At 45.0% G+C, this 25,691-nt stretch overlaps 1 protein-coding gene across 15 annotated transcripts in view; it reads left to right on the top strand.

Annotated features, from left to right (window-relative positions):
- kirrel3b (kirre like nephrin family adhesion molecule 3b) overlaps positions 1 to 25,691 on the top strand; it is a 142,584-nt gene that overhangs the window by 63,728 nt on the left and 53,165 nt on the right. For all 15 annotated transcript variants that reach the window (XM_053873595.1, XM_053873600.1, XM_053873596.1 and 12 more), the window contains exons 3-4: positions 12,016 to 12,165; positions 18,525 to 18,674. In XM_053873595.1, coding sequence (XP_053729570.1) covers positions 12,016 to 12,165; positions 18,525 to 18,674 — 300 coding nt within the window. The remainder of the gene's footprint in view (positions 1 to 12,015; positions 12,166 to 18,524; positions 18,675 to 25,691) is intronic.

Raw genomic sequence — 25,691 nt, forward strand, 5'->3', positions numbered from 1 at the left:
GGGCAACGCTGCAGGCGAAGAAAGCGTTCCTATGGTGTTAAGAGAAGAGTGTAGCTGTCTAAAATCGGGTTTTTCTGGACTTCACAGTCGCGTCACCAGGAAGTGGCGAAAGGCCCTCAGGGGAGGCCTGCAGCGGCGAGAGATGCTAACCTCAGATGAGCGGTACCAGGGCACTTGTGATCCACTGAAGACTTGTGCTCGGATTCTCCAACATAAACACCATCAGTGGTCCTGGTGTGCTGGAGAAGTTCGTCATCTGTGTCTTTTTCTTTTTTTAATAAAGCAATTTATTTCCATTAAAGAAATGATTAACAATAAGAGAGAGAAAAACAAATACTCTAAATAATCCTTTATGTCAAATCAGGAAATAAATGAAATGAAATAAATGAATATACTCTTGAATGTCCCTGCTCTTGCAGTTCCAGAACAGTTCCAGAATTAATCCTCAAAATGGAAACAGACAACACAATATGCTGCGCATTTGATTTGGACCAAAATAATACTTTAGCTTTGCCATTAAAGAAATGGTTTGATAAACAGCTCGGCCTGTTTAGGATTCCAAAGAGAAATCAGATGGACATAAAACAGCATTTTCAATTAGTTTCTAGGCCTTTTGCCCACCGAGGTTTTGGCAAACCCTCTTCTATCATTCCCCTCCCATTTATATGACTGCCTTAAGTCCTCTAAATCCTTCGGCGAGTGCGTCTCTCCAGCTGCTGTGCACTTTTATGGCATTTGCTAATGTACTGTACATGTCATAAAATATGACGAGCTCCGTCTTCTGCCAGCTCCTCCATTGACACCGTTTAAAACCGGTGTAATAAGCAAATGTATTTATTTGAAGGCAGATGCTGTTTTATGTCAGACGCTCAAGTCTGTCTGTGGTGGAAATAGTTTCAGTGATTAAGGGAGTTGTGAGCTCTGTCTGAACTCATGGTTATCAAGGCGAACACCGCCGCGCTCCTCTTTTCGCCACATTTCCGAGAGCAAATTTTGGGTTTGGTTTCAAAGACAGCCTTGCAGAATCCAAATTAAATTACAGGATTAAGAGGCTGCGTATTCTCTTATATGCACTTACCGGTGAGTGTGGACTTGAAAGGTAATGGCTTTGTGCTGTCGAGTGTTGTGGTGGCTTCAGCACTGAAATGGATCTCTCCTTCTGGTCTTGACAGTACTTACTTAGCGGAGGTGTGGCGTAATGCAGTTCTGACTTGGAGCACTTATCTGGTGTCAGTGATGTCCAGCACACCTTCACCGCCCCTCTCTCCCGCCTTGCACTCGCTCGCCCTCTTTCAGTCGTAAACAAATTGACAGATATTCCATTGAACTTGAATGGCTATGAGTCCGTTGAGTTTGAAGACAATAGCGAGACAATTCGAGCATCAGTTTAGTCCAAAGTACGAGTGTTGTGGCAGGGTTCAGGAACGGCGCGGCGCCATACTGCGTTTGCAACATTTATGAGGCTTTCTGGTGAAGACGGTGGCGGCCGCGGCCCTGGCTGAGCCGGTGACGGCGTGATTTAACCTGGCACTTCAGCAGTGGCGAGCTGCTCCTTCAAATCAAGGCTAAGTGGTGGATTCATCAGTGCCCTGTCGAGATGAAACACTCGCCCGGCGGTGACACGGAGATGAGGCCCTGATTGGGACAAATTCGTCTCCCTCTGGTGTCAGCTCTCATTCAGCGGTCTGAGCGGCAGCTGAAAGAAAGACAAATGTTTTGATTAGGGGTCTCTCTCAATGTCACAGCAGCCAGGAAGGAAGAATGAGATGAGGCCGTCTCCCAGGGAAGCAAATAGTTTGAAGGCGATGAGAGGAAAATGGATGTCTCCAGCGCGGAGGATGTCAAATGGGGATTTTATGAGTCAGAGGAGGCTCACTCAGAGCATTTCTTTTAATAGGAGCACGCACAAGTCCAAGATAGAAAAAGGCAAGGATGAGATTATTGCAGCAGTTTATAAGGATACCGGCAAAAAATGTTCCTCCACGTACGGGAACAACTTGTTTATCTTCCTGGGGAGCGGAAAAGACAGGGAGAGCAAGTTGCCGGTTCAGCGTTCGACATGTTTCTGAAGCGTACGCTGACGGATTTAGCAGCGGATCATTACATCATGCATGATCACTCATGGTGTGCGCGCGTGCTTTTCCATTCATCAGGCCAAAACATTTGATTCATCGGCAGCATCAGTTTCAGAGTCGCATCACACCTGTCATTTAATTAATCATTCGTCAACAGCCATTAATGAGACGAGTTTTACTTCCAAGTGTCTCTCACTGGTGCAGTTATTGAGCCAATAAATCCTCTTCTGAGAGCGTTTTATGGTGAAAGTCGAAAGGCCTTGAAGCACAAATGAATTCATCCAAAATGGTATTGAATAAAATGTGATGTTTACACGGGAAACCACAGTATCCAGAGACGACGTTGTACATCTCTGTTATGAATGTGTTTTTACAGCTGTGCTGTGGGTGGTTATTATTTTGAATGGCTGTGACATCCAAAGAGAGGGTTCAAGCTGGTGGTTGAGCTCACAACCAGAACGTATGGGAGGGTTCACAGGGTCCAGATGGGCCCATGAGGCTTCGTGAAACAGTGTCCCCACTTTCAGAGCCCACTAGACGGCACTCTCTCCTCCATAGTACGTGGATTTGAACAAACATTTCAATGAATCCTCACGTCGTCTGCAAAGCAAGAGCGCCACCTACTGAGATAATAAAGACACCGCTTCATGAAGCCTCATCAGCCCATCACTACTGCAAACCCTGTGAGTAGCCGCATCATGTTGGGACACAAACAAACCCATCGTGCAGGATGACTATCTCTCTGTCATGTCTTCTCCTTTTATCCTCAACATTTTGTTCACAGCTTGGAAACTGCGATGATAAATAGGACACTGCACGAAACAGTAGAGTCATTCTTCAAATTATTCAATGGTTCAATCGTCCATGTCAATCATGCTGAGGTTTCTCCAGAGGCTCAGAACCTGTAAATGGAAGCGTTGAAGGTGAGAAATGATATAGAGGATATATTGCGAAGCCTATACAAGAACAGAAAGAACAGAACCTGTGAATCTCATTGTCACTTTCATGATGAATTTGACGCCTTCACCAGGAACAAATCTTCCGGCTTTATTTTCCCTCCACTTTGATCGTTCTTGAGATCCCAGCGTATTCTGGGCCAAAACCAGGGCTCAGAGGCTTCACAGGAAGTGCACGTCCCATTTTTCCACCTTCCAAAAACCTGTTGAAGCCGGACAAAAGGCTCCTAAATGTTTAGTGCTCGTGACACCGAGCAATAGAAATGTGACTCTCTTCGACCTGAGGCGTTTCGTGAGGCTCTTCATTTCATTTGCTCACCCTTCCAGGGTCCTGCATTGAACCATCACGTGATCTCCAGCGCAAATCATGGATTCTTCTGAAGTCACGCTGAAGTGTTTACATGTCAACAGAGACTATAGCCCCGCTGCCCTGGCGCACGCCCAACAAGCGTTCAAACAAACACTCCAGTGACTAAAGAGGTGGAAACAATACATTTGTCAGCGTTGACAAAGGAGGCGTCTTCCAACCAGAAGAGACCTTTCCCTCTCAATCAGGCGCCATCTGAACTCTCAAAGGCCTTCGCTTCTCCATGACTCCAGACTCATTTGCATCTCTTTTATGTGCCTGCTCCCCATTATGCAAAAGTGTGTGCTAAAAAAGTCGGCCAGTTTGAAAAGAGAGTCGCTCCATTTCCCCGGACTTTTTTTAATCAATAGCCACCGCAGGAGGAGGCCAGTACGGTGCTGGCTCGCATTTATGCTAACTGCAATATTTGAACTCTTCTCTTTGAACCGCGGTTACCTTGGAAACCGGCCCCCGGGAGCAGTTGCTTGATAGTAGTAATTACCATCAGTGGTCAGATAAAGTTGTGGGGTCACATACCAAAGCTCACATGCAACACTTGCAGTCGCGGACGCCGAGCGTATCATTGCCGAGCTGCTCTGTTCATCAAGGGGAAGGATGAAGAAGACTTGTTGGCGGCTGGACGCTGAATGATGATAAGAATGGCTTCCATGCGGCTGCTGACCTCTGGACTCGACTCAGCTGTCAGAAGAGAAACATAAATGCGCCTGGAGATATTTAATAAACCAGTTGTGGCCTCTGATATTCCAGACACCAATGTCCACGAAGCCTCGCGTCTCCTGGCCGCGCGGCTAATGATGAAGCGCGCGCCTGCAGGCTCTTCCCGCTGTTGCCGTTTGTAATTTCTCGTCATCATCTGAGGCGATTGGTCTTGATGGTGCCTTGGCAACTGTCATGCTCTACTAATGCTCAGTGCGAGAGAGGGCATGGATACACACTCTTGTTTGTCCTCCCCACTTCAGACATTTGCATTCCCTCAGATACAGTTTGCTCGGGCTTGGACAGAGCGGCGCTCCTCTCAGGCCTGTTCTGTTTACAACTGGCCGAGCGCAGTCCTTGATAACAGTGCTCTCTGGCCGAGGTTCGAGGAGGCGCTTTAAAACATCCATTATTGATCAATAGTCTCGTGCTTCTCTTGGCTTCTAACAGAGATTCAGCTGGTTGTCGGGAGTGAGGTGCTGTAACCGAAGCTACGATGAACTGTGAAATGGGAAATTAGCTCAATGTTCCTTGTGAAATCTACATGAAAAAATGAAATGTTCTCGGAATCCAAGAAAGAATGAACATCGATTCAATCAGCTTTGGACACATTCAACCAAAAAAAGCTCGCTTCTGCTGAGAGGCTTTGCTTTTTTATTAGATTTTATTGGATCTCTTTGCAGAATATTTCCTTTTTTTTTTCCACATGGATCTTTAGACATTCCGTCCTTGGAGGGCTTAATCAGAAGTCTTTTGAAGGTATCTGGAGTCGGATTTTGGAATTCTCCGCTCGCCACTTATTTGTCATGAAGGCAGCGCATCGATGACTTACACTTGCTTGATGCTTGGAAAAAAACAAACTCTATATTATCTTTTCTTCAAATTATTCTTGCCCTAACTTTGGTTGGAGTATATATATATATATATATAATATAATCGTATAGGAATATTTGCCACGAGAAGCCACATTTTTTAATGTGAATGAATTTGGTATAGTACTGATTCAAATGATGGAGCCATACATAAATTTAAACAGCAGAATATTGTTTATTTTGCATCAGTACAATTAATCACGGTATTATATTTTATATCATCTTATTTAAACTACAGCTCTTTTAATTTCAATTTCAATGTGATAAGAACTTCAAGTCCATTCAGAGTGGTGGAACCCCTGGACATTGTGTAGTAAAAAAACCTCCCTGAACCAAAGCAAGCAGATGCTTTTGTTTGCTTTGGTTCAGGGAGGATTCCTCCATGTTTGTTGTTGTTGTTCTCATCCTAGCTGCCACGTGTCTGGTGCATCAGTGGCATCAGTGGAGCAGGAACTCCTGCACTGACACAGGTTCCCTGGTGTCTGGAGAGCACACTGTTACATTAAATTACATTAAATTAAAAGACGAGAAGAGGTTTTTAAAAGTCCCACCACTAATATATATAAATATATAGATTCGATTCGATGGCCTGTATTGTGTTTTTCTTCCTTTTACACTTGACTGTAGTGAAAACCCTTTTGAACCCGTGAGCGCGCGTCACGCCACCGTCGGCATCCATCCTCCACATGGACGAGTGACTCTTTGGTGCACATGCTTCACTGACACTGTCAAACCAATGATTATGATGACGATAATTAAAGGGCACAAATCCTGGTCATTAGACCAGTGGTGAGAATTGGAGAAGGCGCCCTGGCTTCTGACTAATTGGTGTCTGGGAGCAGGACAAAAACATTTGTCGCTGTAAGCTGTGGCGATGAAGGGGAGGGGGGGGGTTGTGCTTACATTAAACGACATCATTTAAGATGTTTAATCGTCTCTAATGAGATGAAAGATGAAACATAATCTGTGCCATTGTGGGAGAAACACTAAATATATTGCTGAAACGTCATGGTAATGTTGAGATATTTGGAAGTTGGGCTCATTTTGATGTGAAACTCTGTTGTCGCTGAGACGCCATGCGTGACTCCAGTCAGTTATTGCTGGTTTTGTTACACGTTTGTCGCACCAATACAGCAGGTTTTTGGAAGGAATCGAGTCAAATTCCGCAACCCAACTGTTGGGCAGTCACTCACCTTTGCTGCCCTCTTGTTACACTACATTTCAAACACACACACACAAGTCATATTGGCGCATAAATAAATACATGTATTCCGTCTTCAGCCGGCTTGTGTTGTTGTCCTCCAATATATACATATACATGTCCAATTCTAACGTGCCACTCCAGGTCCTCTCGTGACCTCTTCGTTCCCAAATCGTTCTTTGTTTGCAAATTGTTGAATTCGACAGCCAGGGCCAGCAGAGCAATATTTTGGATAATGATCCTGGGCAGCGCTCGGGGCGTGGGGTGGCCAGGAGGCGCGCGCACGGAATGCTGATGATTTCTCAGAAGTTGGCTGCATGTGTGTCTGTAGCAGGCGTTTCCTGGCACCAGCCGAGCGTCGGTACTGGGAGCGGTTAGAGCTGACGGGGAAACAGGGCTGGAGGTTGTGGGAATGCATCAGCTGTCCAACGGTAAACAAATCATTAAAACTGAAATAACAGCGTTTGATGGTTGGAAGTGTGGGCACGGATTATGGATATGAAAACCTGACGATGCACAGCCGCTTGCATCTCATTCTCAGTCAAATAAAATCGGAGGTGAACTCATTCGACGTACCATGCATTTGGCGGGATTTTTAGGTGAACATCCGTCCAAAGCTCAGTTGTCTGAGGAGCTATACAATGCCGATCCAAAAGGGAGACACTGTGACTCCATCCGCTCGCTGATAATGATCATTTTTTTATTTGTTAGCATATTTATTTTTAGGCAACTATGGATCGCTGGTGACTTACGAAATGAGCAAGTGGAATCAGGTTCACCTGGTTAGAGAGACCCCTCCCAAATCAGAAGGTGCGGACCTCAAAATGTAGCAAGACACAAGGAGGAGGAGGAAGTCAACCAAGAGCAACAGACTTTGAACAGTGCTATGTCACTGCACCTGAGAAGCTACAGTCTGGCTTGCAACACACAAAACACCGACCCTGAGACATGCCGACACTGTACAATCATTGAACTAAAGTTCTTTTGCAGTCGCACTTTTGAAGGACTGGTGAGGAGTGACAGGTGGATGAGGCTTCATGATACAGTGTCCTGGTTTTCAGAGGCCACCAGATGGCACTGTCTGCTGTCGAGTGTTTGGATTTGAACAGCTAATTCAATGACAGCTCACAGGACCTGTAAGCTAATCATTGCTAACCCAAGAGCGCCATCTGGTGGCCTCTGAAAATGTGGACACTCTTTCATCAACCCTGCCAGACTGTTTCATGATTCCTCATCCACCCACCACGACTGATGAGTAATTCCCCACTTGATTTACAGGTTTGTCTCTCAGTATGTGCAAACTATTCGCAAATCAATCCCTGAGTGTCACAGAATAGTTCACATTCTTTTTGCCTCCAGTCGCATAAACATAAGCTGCAACTCTGCTCTTATTGGTGAGGCTTCATGAAACGCTGTCTTCATTTTCAGAGCCCACTAGATGGCACTCTCTGCTATAAAAAAAGGATTTGAACGCTTATTTAAGAGAAAAAAAAAAATTAAATTAAATAATAATCAAGCCAAGAGCGCCACCTACCGACCTCTGAAGATAAGTACATTGTTTCATGAAGCTTTGTCAGTTCATCACCATAGCTAATTCCTTCACACAAGCATTGCCTCTATCCACATTCATTCAAAGTCTGCAAGGTTAAATATGAAGAAAAAAAACATACAGAAACGAGAGAAAATAATGATGAACAACTGGAATATGCATTAGTTGCAGGGTCTGAACAAACTTCTCCTGCATTTATTAAAAGCACCCACATCATTGTTTGCCGTCTATAGCGACAGACTAAAGGTCTCCGGTTCTGCTCCGAATGCCCACACACCTTCATAAAACCCTGACGTTAAAACCCATCAGCAGTTTTTTCTAATGTCTAGACAGACATTTTCTATCTCTTTTTTTATATATATATATAATGTATTCTAACTCTGCTAAGTTTGAGTGTTGAATATTACATGCAGAGGATCCGCAGACTGAGTCACTGTCTATGCAGCGGTGATGTCAGCTATACCATGCCTGGAAACAGGCAGAGAGATGTCGATGGTGCAGTGTGGCTGGCTTTCTTTCTCCTCGCCGTGCTACTGTGTGAAGGATGAATCTGGCAGCCTTGACAAAGATGAATCTGGTGCTGGATGAATGAGTGGAAGCACCTTGATGTACGCCTGGGTCCTCTCCGACACATCACTCCGGGCCTCCACTTCAGTGGGAGGGAGCGTTCCTGACCCAGTCGGGCTTTAAATTAAACGCAGGTCAATTTTTAACTACTGGAGTGACAAGTGCAAGCAGGTGTCACCGGAGTCGCGGCGCTCTCCATCACCAACAGATTTTAATTGCCTCTCGCAATCAAAGTGCGACTACACTTCTTGATCTTCTTGTAACTGAAGATTGATGTTCATCCTAAATCTCCGCCAAGTGATCTGTCTGTCACACTGTTAGAAAAAAAACCTATGAAGAAATCTTCATGAAATATTCAGCAAACATTGTCGAGGGAGAAGCTGATGCAGATTTCTGGAAGGGTGGATGGAGACGCGTTGCCTTGCCACTTTCAAAGGAGAGGAATGATCAACTGAATTGTTTGAAAGCCGCAACAGGCTGACAACAACTTGAGCCCATTGTTTTTTTGTTGTTGTTGGCTTTCATTCATTAGCCTCTTACTGTAGCAGCAACGAATGCGGTGCAGTGATTTGACCAGAGTCATGCCTTACCATGGAGGCGGCTCTACATATTGCCAACTGCAATTGGGTTGTGATTTCCTTCACGGAGATGTATTGCATCGCGACTGTCTAGCTTTCTGTGGAAAAGGGAAGGAAACCAGTCCATTGAAACACACACATGGCTGCCTCTTTCATCAGTATGGGATGCAAAAGTCCACTTTCCCCAGGCCAAGATACGAGGCCATGGGAGTGAGTGTTGTTTCAGTGAGCTCTTGGCACCTTAGCCCAACTCATTTGAATTTGACCATTGTAACGTGACGGAGGATCAAAACATGAGTTGAAAATGGACCTGGCACCGGGCCTTGTCCGGTGTCATGGTCACAGGATCATGTTATAGAAGTTGGATTTCTACAATAATGTTCATTTTGCGCCGACGTATTCAGTTTTTAGATGGTGATCATGACTTGCAGGTCCGATTTCAACATGTACAGGTGTCTCACCGGACTGCGGAGCTGCGTACAGCGGGCAGGTTGACACCACCGTCGAGCTGTATTTGGAAACATTAAGGCTCTTGCTGCCAACAGAGAGACCCTTCCAGCACTAAATCAATGACCGGACGTGGTGAACTATCTGATTGTCTCAGTCACCAGTGAGCAGATACAAGATTCCCCGTTGTTTGCACTGTTTTTCCATGACATGCCAGAAGATCTGGTGACGATCTGTCTGTATGCTGGTGGGCTTCATCTGTGTGCTGACTGGCGAGCTGAGTTGGGGAGATAAGCTGCACATGTGGGAACACAGTCGGCACTCAACCAAGCCATCGCAGTATGAAGCGCGATGATGCCGTCTCTCACATCCAGCACCACCTGAGCGACAGACATTTGTGAAGGTGACGTGAGACTGTATGTAACTGACGCTGGTGAATCCATAGTCAATCCTCTGCTCACATGACTCTTCCTTCCGGATGTCTCAATGTTCGGAGGGAACCTCGTGACATTTTGCATCCGCGTTCAAGTCATTAGTACTTTCCTTTGACTCTGTTTGAAGTCTTATGAGAAGGCTAATCGATTTCCTTTGCTCCGTTTGGATAAGCCTTGAATAGTAAACCAAGCATGCACAGCGCTGGCCCCCGTGATTGTAATGTGATACCAAGATGCAGCCAAATGAAAACACGCTCTGCGTATTATTGTAATTCACGAGGAGTTATCCTGCTATCAGCATTTTATTTGCATATGATTTGGTCGGTGGATTCCAGATTGCGCCGGCTGGTGTTGGTATGCGCCGCAGCGTTGCTCTTATACATACGTCTGCGTGAGGAGGCCAGTCGCCTGTGTCAACCACGGACCGTGGAATAGCAATGAGAAGCATGAGCTGATTTGAAATAATCTCCAATTTTGAGCGATTGAAGTAAATAGCAGAGGCGGCTTTGGTTGACTGATGAAAACACTCCGTCTCTGGAATGGCCAGCCGCAGCTATCCATCAGGCGAGAAGCAAAAATAAGTTTGAGGGAGACTGTCAGCCAAGTGACAGTTAGAAATCTCCACTGATCCCAAATCAGAGTGAAAGTTTCTGTCTGTGCGTATGTCAGCCTGAACGCATGTGTGCTCCAGATGATCGGCAGCCTGTCAGTGTTTATGCCACTGTGCGCGGAGGAATCGCACCCCCCCCCTTCCTTTCCACTGGTGCTATTAGCGCACACCTCTAATGGAGTCCGCTCGCCAAGTGTGTGACAGCAGCTTGTTGCTAACTGGTGAGGGCCATGGGTGTGGGGCGGGGTGGCACCAGGCTCCTCTTCGATAAGATCATGCTTCCTGCGCGGGCTGCGGCGGCATCCCTCATGAATGAGTCAAGTGCGGTGGAGCGGCTGTGGTGGTCCGTGTAGCGCCTTCACTCACACCTTGGATGTTTGCACGTGTTTCCACATCACTTCTGGATGGCTTTAACCCATTCATTTTTAATGCCATGTCAAAGTTTCTGGGAGTCCAGCACATATGGCTTTCACTTAAATCACGCTTTGGGCTGGGCTTCAGTCGTGTAAAAGCGCACTCCGGAGTTAACCTGATTCAAGCACTCTGAATAATACACAGCCTCTTACGTCATTGAATGAGGAACATTGTGGTCAACTAAAGGCACACCTTCATTTCAAAGCACATCTTCATGGTGAAGGACTACGCCATGCAGACCTGGCCCGGGGGCCACATTCGGCCCTGGGGCTGTACTTACGCGGCCCTTGTGATGACTCAGCAGACCTCCAACATGACTTGTCATCATTCCTTGCTCTTTTAATTCTTTATCAATCTATTACATTAAAATAGTTTATTTCCAACTAGTGACGTTCATTGTCAATATATTTCTTGTTCCTGAAAAAAAACAAAACATTGGTGATAATATATTTTGTATCATTTTTAGCCACATTGTCATTGTATATAATGGGGTCCCTATAGAAAATGTAATCGCCTGCCCCTGTCACCATGCTATTATAGATGTTTTATTTCAACTTCTTCAACTACTCCTCAATATTATTGTCCTACATTTAGCTTATACTGATGTGACCAACTACTGCTCAGGGCCACATGTGGCAAGATTTCTTTTCTTTTTCGCATTCGTAGGTATATGAATTTTTAATATTTCAATAGTCATATTAAGGCATTTGAAAATAAAGACATGTAAAAATGATTTTTCTTATTTTGTCAGACTGTTTGTATAAAATATTTCCTTGACAAAACTGAAGCTGAATGAAAGACTCTTCTTCATCTGTCCTACCTTTTGGCCTGACAGCCCTTCAACAACAGTCATAGGAGACAATTGACTTGTCCACTGCCAATCATGTCCGTATCATTTGGAGCTTTTGTGAAGCGTTGAACACACAGAGCGACACCACTGAGCGACAGCACGCAGTAGGCTCACGACCAGGAGTTCACTTGGCGAAGCCATACAAGTGAGTGATGATTGAAACGACAGAGGGATCGTCAACACCAGCAAATATGCTGTCTGCTCTTTACCACTTGTTATTTAGAGGTCATAGTTTATTCTAGAACAGAGCGAACAGAATAATAGCCTGTCAGGAAAAAGTTGTCACCCTTCTCGTAGCTGCTCGCTCCCATCTGTTGTGTTAGATTCTTCCCCTTGTAACTTTACCTTCATCGCTCAGCTTTGGCGATGCGCTAACATTTGATCTCTTCTTTCCCCCAGGAGCGGACGGCATGTTTTCCCAGCAGCCACAAGACCTGGTGGTGGTGGCGGGTCAGCCTGTGACCTTACCCTGCACCCTGCCTAACTACCATGGAGTTATCCTTTGGATTAAAGACGGTCTGGCACTGGGGGTTGGCAGGGACCTCACTGGTAAGCAACAACGAAAAATCAAAGTTTTTGCTTCACTTTTATTTGGTCCTGCTAATTATACTTTCAAGTAAATCTGCCATAAGCGGTTGGAAGCTTTTGTGCCACCTTTAACTCCCACAAATCAACAACAACAGACTGCCAAATATATCACTTCCCAGATGGATGGCGGGCGCCGCGCTAGGTTACTTTGCAAGTGTCAGTCTTGCCGTCATCGTGACCAAAAGGATTCTGGACTGTTTCTCTTGCTTGTTTATGGTGGATGAAATCATTTTGCCGGTTTATTTATTTGTTTGTTTGTCGGGCGGGGGGGGTGAAAATGTGAAATCAATAATCTTATTGGAGTTTGCTCAGCGCCGCAGGCTGCTCAAAGGCTTATTAAAGAGGAGACACTGTCCTCTAATGACACCACAACTCATCTGTAATTGACTTCATTGTTTCATTTAGAGGAACTACTTCACATGCTGGCGCTGGATGTGCCTTGGTTGTTTTTCATCGCACGCCACTCATGATATTAGCAATGCAGAGGGAGCGGAAGAATCAATGGAAACATAGTACTGTTGGAGGAGGGAGCCTCTGCCACACACGGCTGATTCTAACTTCATTGTTAGCGAGCGGCTCCTTACCAGCGCAGCGGATGCTCCAATAAAAATCATTTCAATAAGTGAACACATGATTTTGGATGGGGTTCGCTGGCGCAACATGGCCGCCATCGGTCAGCTTTGGAGAGAGCATGAATGAGCTTTCCCAGTTGCCACGGCACGTTGTTTACTCCGACAATTATGGAAACAGAAACATGTACTGGGCGTGATATTGGAGATCTCTGACCTGCTGTCGGAATAGACGGCTGCTTCCGTCTGTAATTAAACCTCTGAGGCTCACGTGTCGACCCTCACGACACCCTGGGATTCTGCAGGAAGGCAACAGCGTCCTTGCAGGCTGCTACTTTCCTACAGAAGGGTACCAGGCATCTTTGGACAGGCATCATCGTGGCAACACTAAAAGAGAGTGACGGCCAAAGAATACAATTTAATATAGCTGCTGCGTTCCACGGAGCTAATTCAATTCTCCTCTGCTTTAGTTGATTTCATCTCATTTGGTTTATATATTTTATTCTATGAGGCATATTACAAGCCGTACAAAGAGACATGGCCAGAATGGAAACAGAGCCTCAATCAGGAGATGACGCAGGAATAGGCCAATAACCTGGGTATTACATTGGCCAGTGTCATTTCTTGGGACTCAATAAGGCTCACACAATTGTGGAATATATTTTTCATGCTTTTCATTTGTACACGGTAATGCATCATCTTAAAATACTGAGGTTGTCTGGCGTCAGAAACGAGTACATGTGAGAGAGTCAGGTCCTGCAGAGGGTTAGGGTTGAGGAACCAGATGGATGGATGGACGGATAGACAGATGGATGGATAGATAGATTGATAGGCGGACAGACGGATGGACGGATGGGTGGACAGATGATTGATAGATAGATAGATAGAAAGATAGGGATTGAGTTTCATTGAGATTACTCCCAATGGTGCCAATGGAGCATGAAACCGGTGACTACAAACATTTGAAACATGAGGGCCGTGCCTCGCTGGCCACTCTCTCATGTCACACGTCACACGTCAAAAGCCTAGCACCAGCTGTGCTAATACCGAAGCAAAAACGTCAAGCATGCGTTTGCCGTTCTGTCTCTGTCATTTGTTGTCAGAGCACTAGAGCGCCCCTACAGTCCTGGCATGTGTACTCCATCATTTTCAGTGAAACAGTTTTTAATGTTTGGCTCCATGAGGACTTTAGCCTCGATGACTCACTGAAGACGTGTTTGAAAGTTTGATGAAAACCACTTTCTTTCTCTACTTTGTCGTCACCGCTGAAAAGTAACAATTTAGGATAAATAAGAAGCGTGGGCTTGACTTGAAATCACAGCTCCAGAAGTGCCAAGTCACCCAAACCGTGCCGCCGTAGCCTGAAAGAGTTGCGTCTTCCAAATATAAAAGGACCACAGCTGTTCCTTTCTATCACTCCTGCCGACCTAAACAAGGAAATGCACACAGCAGTAAAAGAGTGACGATACATCCAGAGCGAGATGTACACAATTAAACCAAAGCAGCTGGAGACATAAAAGCGCCGTACGACGAGCCACCAATCGAATGCTGTATTGAGCCCTTGAATAACATGGGTCTGCTCAGCTATTCATGGAAGGCCTGCTCCATGTTTCCATTCACACCCGCAGTGATTACACCGCGCAAACTCTTTACCATTCAGCCCAAGAACTGGCAACACAAAAGCCAATGATTCCTATCTGTTGCTGAAGTTCCTATTCACAGCCATTCTGTGTTGATCATTAAAGGAAAGTAAACTAGCCTCTCAACAACACTGCTGCACCATCGACGCCATGAATATGCATCAGAGGATCAGTCTGCGAGCGCTAACACGTGACTGTGTGATTGTGACAGCGGACCGAAGCCGGCACATGAACTCCACTCCTCCACAGAGGCAGAGAGGGAAGTGTTTGTATACATCCTTGGAAGTGAAGACTTTCTCTTGAGAGGAGAGGAGAGGCTGGCGGTGAGTCAACCTTTCGCTTGCTCCTGCTTCTCAGGAGGCCAGGAGGAAGACCGGTCGCCTGCTCACAGCTGCAGCGAGCCTGCTCTTATCCCCAGGTGGCTACAGGTTGAAACATGTCCTCGGTGAGTGTGATAAATCAGTGGCTCATGTGCACGCGCGGGCGGGCGCACATAGATCATTGATCCAGCCTGCAGACAAATCCATTCCGCCTTGATGGATTCATTACTCCTTAATGGGCCTATTTTACATTGTTTTCTTTGACCACAACAGCGTGTCTCAGAAATGAGCTGCAGTGCTTGTCCTGCAGACCTCTGACACGTTCGAGTGACGTCGCCGTCCTGTTAAAACGATTCAGAAGAATGAAGCAAAACCTTCAGTGGAGAGAGTGCGGTGACAATTGCATTTGTTTTCATTCAACTTTAATTTGTTTTACTTCTCGCCCGAAGACACATTCAAGAGTCTTTTAAATGATCAGCGAGAGCAAAATACTTTTCTACGCAAATCAAGTGAGGGAGGTTCTCCAAAGTGGAATATTAATAGCCAAGAGCGGCACATTAGGCACTTGTCTCTGAGCACAGAGAGTGTTGAGATGTTTGTAGAAAATGCAACATATCCATATTTCCAAGTTAATGGTAACTTATTGCCTTCTCCTCAATATTTAACGTCAGTTTATTGTGTGAATCTGTCCATATAGCAGGAGCAACGTTGTGCGTAGGGGCAGATTTATGAAGATCCCTGTTTGCTTGTATTAGGTAACTGCACTGTTCAGACCCCTGAGAAGAGAGAGGAACAGATTGTGTCTGATTTTACATATACTGTGTGTATATCCTTCCTGGCTTATGGTGGGGTTTGGAAGGCAAATGAAGTCCCCAAAGTCAGCGCTTTGAGAAGCTACAGAAAAAAAAAAAAAACTCTTCATCAAGGATAAGTACGCGGTTGTATTTTCATATTTCTTTTTTTCTATCTTTCTTGTCTAGTTCCACATCACCCACCCTGATTTCCTGACATTTTTAGGACATGATAAAATAAGAAAGAAAGAAAAATCTGTCCTCAAAACATTCATCCCTGGACTAAAGGTCCACGCAACTCGATTGACAGCAAAGCCTCAAACGAAGGATGAAGTACTCTGTGTAAACAAGGATGATCTTACAAACGCTGCAAAAAAGGTGTTCACGGTGTGTTAACTCAAGGTGCGATTTCCACATGCTACCACTTGATAGCTGAGATAGCATGTGGTCAGCATAATAGTTAGGTGTTTTTCCACCCCAAACACTTGAGAAACCGATGATGGTGTAAGCAGTGTAGTTGGACTGGAATCACTAACTGTGAGACGAGGGTTGTTCTTTGCTCCAGTCTGTGTCAGCAACACGGACGACATCATGTGCATGTAGAATCGCCCTGCTTCATGGAACCTCCGACACGTCAAGTACTGGAGACAGTATAAAGTACCGTCGCCGTTTGCATGGTATAAATCACTTCTAACCATCTGCAATGATGTGAGGGATTGTTGGTTGCGTGTCGGAATTCAATTATCTCTATCGCTGGAATTCTCCATCCTGAAGGATGAGTTTAGCGGATGCAAATGAAGGTTATGCTACACGTTGTACTCAAACCTGGAGTCAAACAAAGGTCACGTGAATCATGATGTGCAATGATCGTTACCCTTGTGGTCCGCGATTTCATCGTAGAACATAAAAGTGCAATGGTTTCCAGGGTGACCTTGTGCTTGGAATGGGTTGTCCTCAGCGCGGGACGCTCTTTCTTGCACAAAAACGCAGATTGTTCCTTTTAAGTGGATGATTATTAACAACATTAATGGACGCTCGCAATTACCCCATTTTGCATTTACAACCCGCTTTACTGCGTCTCAGCCATCAATGGTTGGGAGGATTGATGTGGAGCAACACTTTCAGCTGAAGGAGACGTTTTACGACCAACGTCTGCCATCAAAAACAGAAATACATCATCTCAGCCGCCGCACTCCAGATTTAACCCCCGCCATATTTGAGCACGTAGAGTGGAGCTGACAATACAATAACGTGATATTGTTTCATTCATCTGTACGTTGATTCAACATGAAGCTTTCTTGCTCACTCGGCTTCTGAACCACTGCTGGTGATGTGCCCAAACCTGACAGCAACAAAGACTCCAAATGAATCTTTAAATGAGACTGACTCACTGTGGTGAGAAAAAAAAGTTCCTTTTCTCTCACAGTTTTGACGGTATTTCCACTGTTTTGAGGTTTGAACTATAAGATCTCATACACACACACTCAACACAACGCGTCTCCTAGCTGTCTCATAGATCTTCTTATATATCAGGCAGTTTTGGTGGATCGGATCAAAGTCAGTGCACAGACACGAGGATACGTGTACATTTGACAACACTGAGCCATGGAGCAAGAATCTGCTGTAGTTCGATGAGTGCACTGCCCCCTACCATCAGGCAGGGGAAGTGCGTGTCTCACTTGACAGCCATTTATGCCCATGTTTGTTTTTTGCTGAGCTTTGAGTTCTCAACTATTGACATGTAGGTAAGGTGTAACGTGCACTTGAATTGCAAGACATAAAGAGAGACACAGCAATACGGCCCGACTGCTGAGCATAGTAGAGATAGCTGGATAAATGTATTTAATTTTCCTCCCGTGACAGGTGAATGCTTTTTCAATATTGGATCTTTTCATCAATATGACTGCTTACTAAGTCATTGGCAGAGGTGTCGTCTCTCATAGCGCTTCTGCGGTGGGATTGTAACGGCGCTTGTTGTCACCATCTGCATCATCATACATCTATAATGCAACTGAAAACGGAGAAAGAGGAACGGCTTCATCTCCACAATGAGCTCTATAATTTAAAAGTGCTCACTGCCAAACCTAACACCTCTGTGGTTTTCTGACAATGAGATATTGACCAAGTAAAAAATCCATTGTTCGCGCTCCAGTATGTGTGTGGGACCAAATTGTTGAAAAGATATGATTTCTTCTGTAATGCTTTATTCAATTCTACAAAGGCGGTTTGAAAAAATCCTCTCTATTTCCTGCTGCTGCAGTAAAAAAAAACAATGAGAGTTTCTTTGCTGGAAACTTGCAGGATTTTTGGGAGAGCGATCCTTTAAACGCTCATGCCTTACAACTGCTTCTCTAATTATTAAACGGAGAATTTCAGAACCTGTAACGGCACCTCAGAGATGAGCATTTTCATGATAAAACTGCCATGAATCTTATTATTCAAAGAAATACATTTCATTGTTATTCGTCCCTGTGGATGAATCCAATCCAGCTCAAAGTTTGAATTCATTTCCCGCTAATAGTTCAGGGATGTGTTTGACTTGAGTTCACCGTGCGTGTCTCCTGGTTCCCGCCCTGCTTCCTTGCATTATTAAACTACATATCACTTTGCGGAACAAACGGAGAAACAAGTCAAATTAACGCTCCTGCTGCTTGCAGATGCAATAAAGCATCCTCTCCAGAATGTAGTACCCTTCGCAACATCTCATTAACACCAGCAGCACTTCCATAAAAACATACATGCAAATGCACGGAGATTAACAAGTAAACAATAGAAAATCATTCCTGTGGATGAAGCCATTTCTCGCCTGCCATCTCTCTGGTAGTGTCGCCAAATTAAATACAGCGAGTGCGCATCTATTTATGGGCATTATAAACACCAGCTCTGCTCCAAACACACTTCCCCAGTCGACTTCATCCCTGATAGAGAAGTGTGGCGCTGAGGAAAAGTGAAAATGTGCCGGACTTTGTAAGTGACTGAACAAATGTCTTTGCTCCGCAGGCTACCCTCGTTACACAGTCATTGGTGACCACCGTTCAGGAGAGCATCATTTGCGAATCGAGCATGTCGAGCTGATGGATGACGCGGAGTTTGAGTGCCAGGCCATCGAGGCTGGAAAGAGATCAAACTCTGCTCGTCTCACTGTTCTGGGTGAGTCCGAATGAAACACTCCATAAAGAATGCCTCACTCACTAACAGGCTTCTGTGGCCGCAGAGAAGCCATTGAAGTAATGAAAATGACTCGAACTGGCACTAAGGACTATCTTGGCTCTGGCTCACTACATCTCCTGTTGGGCACGTCAACATCTGTGTTTTCATGTCATTAGCAAACGTAACACAGCATTCAAACAACAGCACGTTGTTCATTGATGATGATGATGATGATAATAATACAAAACGACATGTTTCATGATTAATCGCATTTCAATACAGCCATATTTGACTCACGGATCACACATTGTTTGAACGCTTCAGATTTGACAGCCTCACGCTGTACACACAAGCGTAGACATCAGGGTGGAAGTGCCCCAGCGCTGAGGGAAGTTGAGACAGAAAAACATCTACTGAGTCTCTCATTCAGTCACCTTCACCACAGATGTTTTGGTGACGACATCACACTGTATGATATGGTGCCCCTGGAATTGGTGGAGCGAGGGGCGGGGAGAAGTGCGGAAGCTCTCTTCACTGAATCATACTGGATGTCAGTTACTTTTTTATAAGTATTATCATTATCATATTATTTCTCCTCCTTAGTGAAGGCTGTTAGACGAGGCTTTAAATAACAATGGACCACAACCTCAGTCCTTTTTTTTTCTTAACTGAAGGCTGCCCAGGTCGTCAGTATAGGATGCAAAAGTCCCAAAAACAATACATTGCACCATGGGAGTGACGATGGACTCAGCCTGCTGCTGCAACTCTAGCCATTCCAGTGAGCTTGAGAGGTGACCGATTCTTCATTTAACTTTATTAACTTATAATTCAGCGCCACCTTCTCTGCCTCATTGGGTGGCGCTTTCTTAAATTCCTCCCAGCCTCCCGCTGCTGTGCGCTCTCATTGCTCACGCTGGCCGGCTGGTGAGGCGATAGAGAAAGAAAGAGGAAGAGGGAATGAGCCAAAGTCGCTGAGGAAGAGGGATGTCTGTCACGCTGCATCCTTGCCACGAGCGACTGATCCGCCTTATTGATCCAGCCTAATGAAAAGTGAAAGTAACGATTTGTACAGCAAAGGCGGCAGGAGCGGAACAGAGAGGAAGACGAATTGTACCATAATGTTTCTTTGGCTTCCAAATGGGTGCAAGCGGATAATTACGGAAACTCTTCTGGCAACAGCCTCACATTTGTTTGCATCTGTGTATGAGGAGTATCTTATATACTGACGAAGATTTAGTCTGTCAACTGCGAAATGCATTCACTGGAAACTGGAAAATGAGTTACTCAGTCTCTTCACTATTTTCAAATTGAGTTATTTTGCTGAAGAACTGACGACTTATCTGAAAGCATTGGCTTCTGCTCAGCTGCTTACATCAGCTGTGCAACTCCAGGTGAGATGATGACTCAGCGATGAACCTGCTCAGACCGTCAGATGAAGTGGCCAATGAGAGAAGAGCGATGGCAGCCACTCAGAATGCATGAAAGGTGCCTTCACTTTCTGTCCAGGCGTGGGCAAATTTGCACTCGCTGTCCGCGTAATAGAAAGTTGAAGCCGAATTAATAACAACAGTAGCTCATGTCCCGATGCAGAATCATCAATCAGAAAAAGATAGAAATGCAGTACCTTTTTTTTTGGTTTTTCAAATAATCGATAAGCATGTGGGGCCCTTTACATTTTAAATTTCAGACCTGTTTTCCAAACAATGGTCGCGCACCTCCTGCCAAGCGAGGCTGAGTGATAAATATAAACTATAAATACATACAAACCAAGGGAGGCATGTATGCAGCACAGTTTCACTGCCAACTCTGGTGACAGCATCTCCATTGAGATGGAAGACAGTCGTTTCCCCACATATTTATGCACAAACCATCATGACCAACCAATCACACACGCACACACAGACAAACGCTCACGCACCAGCGCTCACATTCTCTTCTCTCAGATGAGAACGGAATCATCTTCGGCTTGTCTTTCTCATGTCAAAACCCCAAACTTCAGATATGCTTTGAAAACTTCATTCCACTTCCTTCCTTTCATCACTCACTCAGATGGCTGTGATCGGTTTCTCAAATAGGTCTTAGCTTAAATGATGAGACACGAGTCGAGCTTATATCACATCGTCTTTCAACCTGAAATGATGGAGGAGGGGCTGGTTGGTTGGCGTGAGCACAGGTCATTCGAAAGAAAGCCACTGACTTTGAAATCTTCAGACCCAAACGTATGTTCCAGATCAGTGTTGGATGAACGGCCTGTTTATGGCTTTGGACTCAGAGGTGCAGGTGAAAGGTCAACAGTTTCATCTTACCAACCATTCCAAGTTCGATGAGAACAAAAGGCTCAGAAACTCATGTCACCTTTCCAACATATCTTAATTAATCTGACGGAATACAAAAAGGCAAATTAGTCATCATTAAAAGTGTCGCTGCACCTCACTCTGTTTTCATTCAAGTGAAACAGTTCATGGACTTTTTATCCTTTAAATGTCCACAAATAATTCATTTTAAAAACGTACTTTTACTTCTTAAGAGTGTCTCTGGTAGGTTGAGTTTTCAAGTCCTGCTTCTGATACAAGCGGTATGTTGTTATTATTATTATTATTATGATTATTGTTATGCCCAGCAAGATGAAACTTTAAAGCAAACACTTTTGGGCTGCCGCTGGTTTGAGCCGCTCGGGCTTTGCCTTTTGTCCCCACAGCGGTCCAGATAGGATCGGTTCAGAGCTGGACATCCGTCACGAGCGGAAAAGAATGCAGTGAAAATGGAACAAGATGAGAATATGCTCTGAAGGCTGGCTTTCCACTTTGGAGATTTTATCTTTTCACCACTGACCTTCAGTGGAAAGTAAACAGCCAGTTCCACCCAGAGCGAAATGGTGCGGCTGACCTGCAGCGTGCGTGTCACTTGCCATCTTATCATGACCCGGCGTTAATGTGCTAATTCGTCGGGTCTTTTCTTCATGTGGAAAGTGATTGTTAATCCAAGGTCCTGGACCTGTTATTACAGAGGAGATTGTCTCATTCTTTGCTATTATCTGTGAAGTACATTTCAACTTGGTTAAACGTAACATTGAAAATTGCTTACTTGCAATTGGAAAGATGATGAATGGAATGAAACATGACAAACAAATGAGTCCATGCCATTCACGTCCTGATGTGGAGGTCAGACCATGAGCAGTGGCTTGGCTGACCTCCGACCTGACATAGGCTCCAGCAGCCCAACCTCAACATGGCAGGAGAGTGAAGGACACATAAAGAAATGAGGGGAGACGAAACCTTCAGTGGAGAGAGCAGCCTTCCAGTGCACCGAGGTTTGCTTTTCTCTTAGCATCGGCAGCAGCTCTGAGGACTGCGATGTCTGACCTTGCCTTTGACCAAGGATGCGGAAGATGTCATCAGCCGCAAAACTGTGCTTCAGACCAGTTCGATCGCCATCAGAATATCTCCATGTTTGCCACCAAAACACTACAGACTCATACATGCATAAACTGCTCAATACACTGACTAGAAGAGTGACTAAAAATATCCCATTTTGTCTGACAATGACTGAGATTCATGGACAGATTGATGCCGCTCTCTGACAGATGCTGATTGATAGCACGTCACTCCGAGCAGCCATTGTTCCCGAGATGTTTGTTTTCCTTCCGCTGTATTTTGAACGCTTTGGACCCACTTCTGTGACGGTATTTATGCACACCAAAGCCCCAGGGTGTATTTTGTCATTGTCTTTTCAAATTGTGGGAGCTGACTCAGCCATTTCCTTGAATAACTTCAGCTTCATTATTTCTCCAAGATTTTATTGTCATCGTTTTTTGGGACAGAGATGAACGACGAGGCGAGGATTCGTTTAAATATTACCACTGGAGGGAAGCTATTTCATCCAGAGATTGTTTCACACTATCCAGGATGAACCTAGAAAGTAAGGTGCGGTAGATTAGAAAACACTGCAAATAAAAAATAAATAAAATAAAAATGACATGGAGTCATTTTTGTAATATTGGGTTGGAAGTGGCCAGATAAGTGACTGCGCTTAAAATGAACATACTGGAAATGGTTCGGCAAAACGTTCAAACTGATGCTGCTGAAAAAGTGTTAGTTTAACACCACACCTGCAGGAATGAACCATAACTCCCCACAGTTTCATCCCAAACCTTCCTGATGGGATGTGAATCTGACGCACCACTGCTGTCACTTCCAGAGCCTCCAGCGTCATCCATTACAATCTCTACTTTGACAGTGTCCACAAAACTTTTGCCAGTTTTCTCTGAGACATTACACTGCCCACGGAGAGGGATCCGGTTTTATCTTTTTCTGAAAGCAAGGCTTTTTACCACTTTTACATTAAAGTTCCTCTGTTCTTTGTCTCAGTATTCCATTTCTCTTAAAGGAAATTTGATTTCGTGCCTGCTGAGTATTTGAAGGCTGAAAGGTATCATCACTCCCCATGAAGAAGCCGGATGTGATTATGATATTCTTCCTGTGTATTTTTTTTTATTTTGTATCTTAAATGTCAAATGGAACACTAACTACATCAATAAAATTGAGAAACAGGTGCAAGATTATAGTCGACAGACTGTACGTCGTCCTTTTTGTCCATATTTTATTTTCAACAGAAGGAGAAATGACACAAATGCATCTGTGTTGGGCAAAATCAAAGTGCCAAAAGTGTGCAGGTGCTGAGCGGATTTATACTGCTGAGTGTCTTCCACCTGGATATTTTACAACCTGCCATGGATATTAAACTGTAGTTTGGAAAAAGAAAATGCAAAAACTAAAGCCATTCCATAAAAAAACACGTCTACTCCCTTGGGAAAAAAAAAAAATAAAATCTTGTGAGTCGGTGATTAAATTCAGTTCATACTCCACGTCAGCTCGTGACAGGAGTCACATTTATCTTGCGTGTGTCGGGTTCCAGGGTCTGGCAGTGCCAGTTTCATATTCACATTCCGACATCTCATTGCATATAATGAAACCTAAGCATCACAATGGCAATGCTCTGTCGAGCAGCAGGATCAGAGAGTGGCGTGCTCACCGGATAAACACCTGGTTCTGTGAGACCCTTTCACGACTTGGACCGGCTGATCGCCTACTTTCTCCAGTGCCCCACGAGCCGAACGCAATAAACAGGAAGCTGTTTTCTCTAAACGGAATCATTTGGAGAATTCCGTGCCAAGCCAACGCTAACACACAGCACACAAGTGATGACACATTTTCTGTACCTAAAAGTTCTCAGCAAAAGATACATAAAGTAGTAGTACTCTCTCCACTTTGAGTTTTTGAAGGTTTCTGTTTTTGGCAACCGTTTTCGACGGGATGTAAACTCCGCTGGTCCATTCTGCTAAGAGCTGATGCAAACGCAGCTGCGCTGGTGGTGAGGCTCGGCACCATCCGGTCCTGATACAGTCCAGCACTCTTATCTGACGGGAAACGTACATTAAACCACAGTCTTGATTTGTGATCAGTTGGAATATATTTCATAATTTCTTCATCTGTTTTTCTTATTCATGAATTCACTCGGTGCACACTGGCCATGTGCTTCCGCTCACACATCCATGTGCTCTTGAATACCTTCTGTTTCTAAGCAGATGCAGAATGACAACACTTGAAAAAGGCCAGCGAGTCACACATTTCTTGCATCCACCTGCAGCGCATGAGTATTCTCTCCTCCTCAGACTTTTTTTTCCCTCCCCTAATCTATCAATCTATCAAAATCTCTGCAAGCTGTCGCAGCAGGGCGACAGACGGCTCGTGCAAGCTTGCTTCTGAAAATGACAGACAAGTCAGGAAGCTCATTGTTGTTCAGGACACGTCTGCTGAAGTACAGCCACTACAGCGGCTCCATCACGCAGCCTCCTTCGGAGAGCCCTCATCTGCCCGGTCGCCTCCTCCTTGCCGTGTGTTCCTGTTATGCACTGGGCCTGGGAAACACGAGGGCGCGAACATGGTTTCCTGTTTTCAAAGCATCACGACTGAGGAGGCAGGTTGTCGAAGCAACGTCTGGCCTCCCTCAGCAAAAGCTAGCGAAGCTTACGTTTGTGTTTTACGGCTCTTTTCGATTCATCTCTTTATTTATGAGTGAATTCTTCTTTTCCGGCCAAATGTACTTCCCCTGCTGGTGTCAGGGCGCATACATTTGCATTGACGGGACAATGCAATCGAGCTTGGAAAAGGATGGCTTTATTATCCCCCGCTGGAGAGTGGATGGGTATTTGCGGTGAATCAGCCCTGTAATTAAAGAGGAACAATCAATCAGTAGCACTGACCACACGACTTATGCCAAGTCCATCGAATAGCTGCAGTAAAGAGCTAATTTAAGACCATTAGGGACTGCCGAGTTTGCAAACAGCCCAGTAATGATGATGGCTCATTCAAGTTCAAGTCTTGGCCCCTCTGTGTAACTGTCAGAGCAGGCCGTCATAATTTCCTGTCTCCCTCCGAAACACTGATGCAGGCGCTCTAAACCGCTGATCTCAAAAGGACGGTAGTTGTGCGGCGCAAACTTGTCCGTTCCCATCTTTGGTGCCGTGTCCCGGGTTGAGTTTTGTCTGTGATGGCGTGGGTGTCGCCCCACGGTCACATGAAAGACATCCGTCTGAGTCAGGCTTCCCCGCCCACTGTCGCTTCATATCAGCTGGGAAAATTCAGAGTGCAGATCTAAAAGAGCATGCCGTAAAATCCAGACTATAGAGCGCACCCGCTCACTAAATGTAAGAAGGAAAATAGCTCTTGTTCATCCAGAAGTCGGAGGTGCAGGGGTGCTGTCTTCACCGTAGAAAGGCTTCAATATGCATGAGGATCACCTGTTAACTAGTTTGGAGACGGACTCATGAAACACACTGGAATCATCGACTCCTTATATCTGTTATTGACATTAAACTGCTCCAAATGTGTCCCAAGCTCCGCCACCACAGCAGCTCTCAGTTGCTGCTTCTCCTCTCCGCTCCTCCAGGAGATCGACGCTGTGGGCGGAGCTGCTTTAAAGTCAATAACACGCCTGTGATGTCGTGTGACCAGGCTG

This window comes from Synchiropus splendidus, chromosome 8, assembly GCF_027744825.2.
Source record: "Synchiropus splendidus isolate RoL2022-P1 chromosome 8, RoL_Sspl_1.0, whole genome shotgun sequence".
In the NCBI taxonomy this organism is placed as follows: domain Eukaryota; kingdom Metazoa; phylum Chordata; class Actinopteri; order Syngnathiformes; family Callionymidae; genus Synchiropus; species Synchiropus splendidus.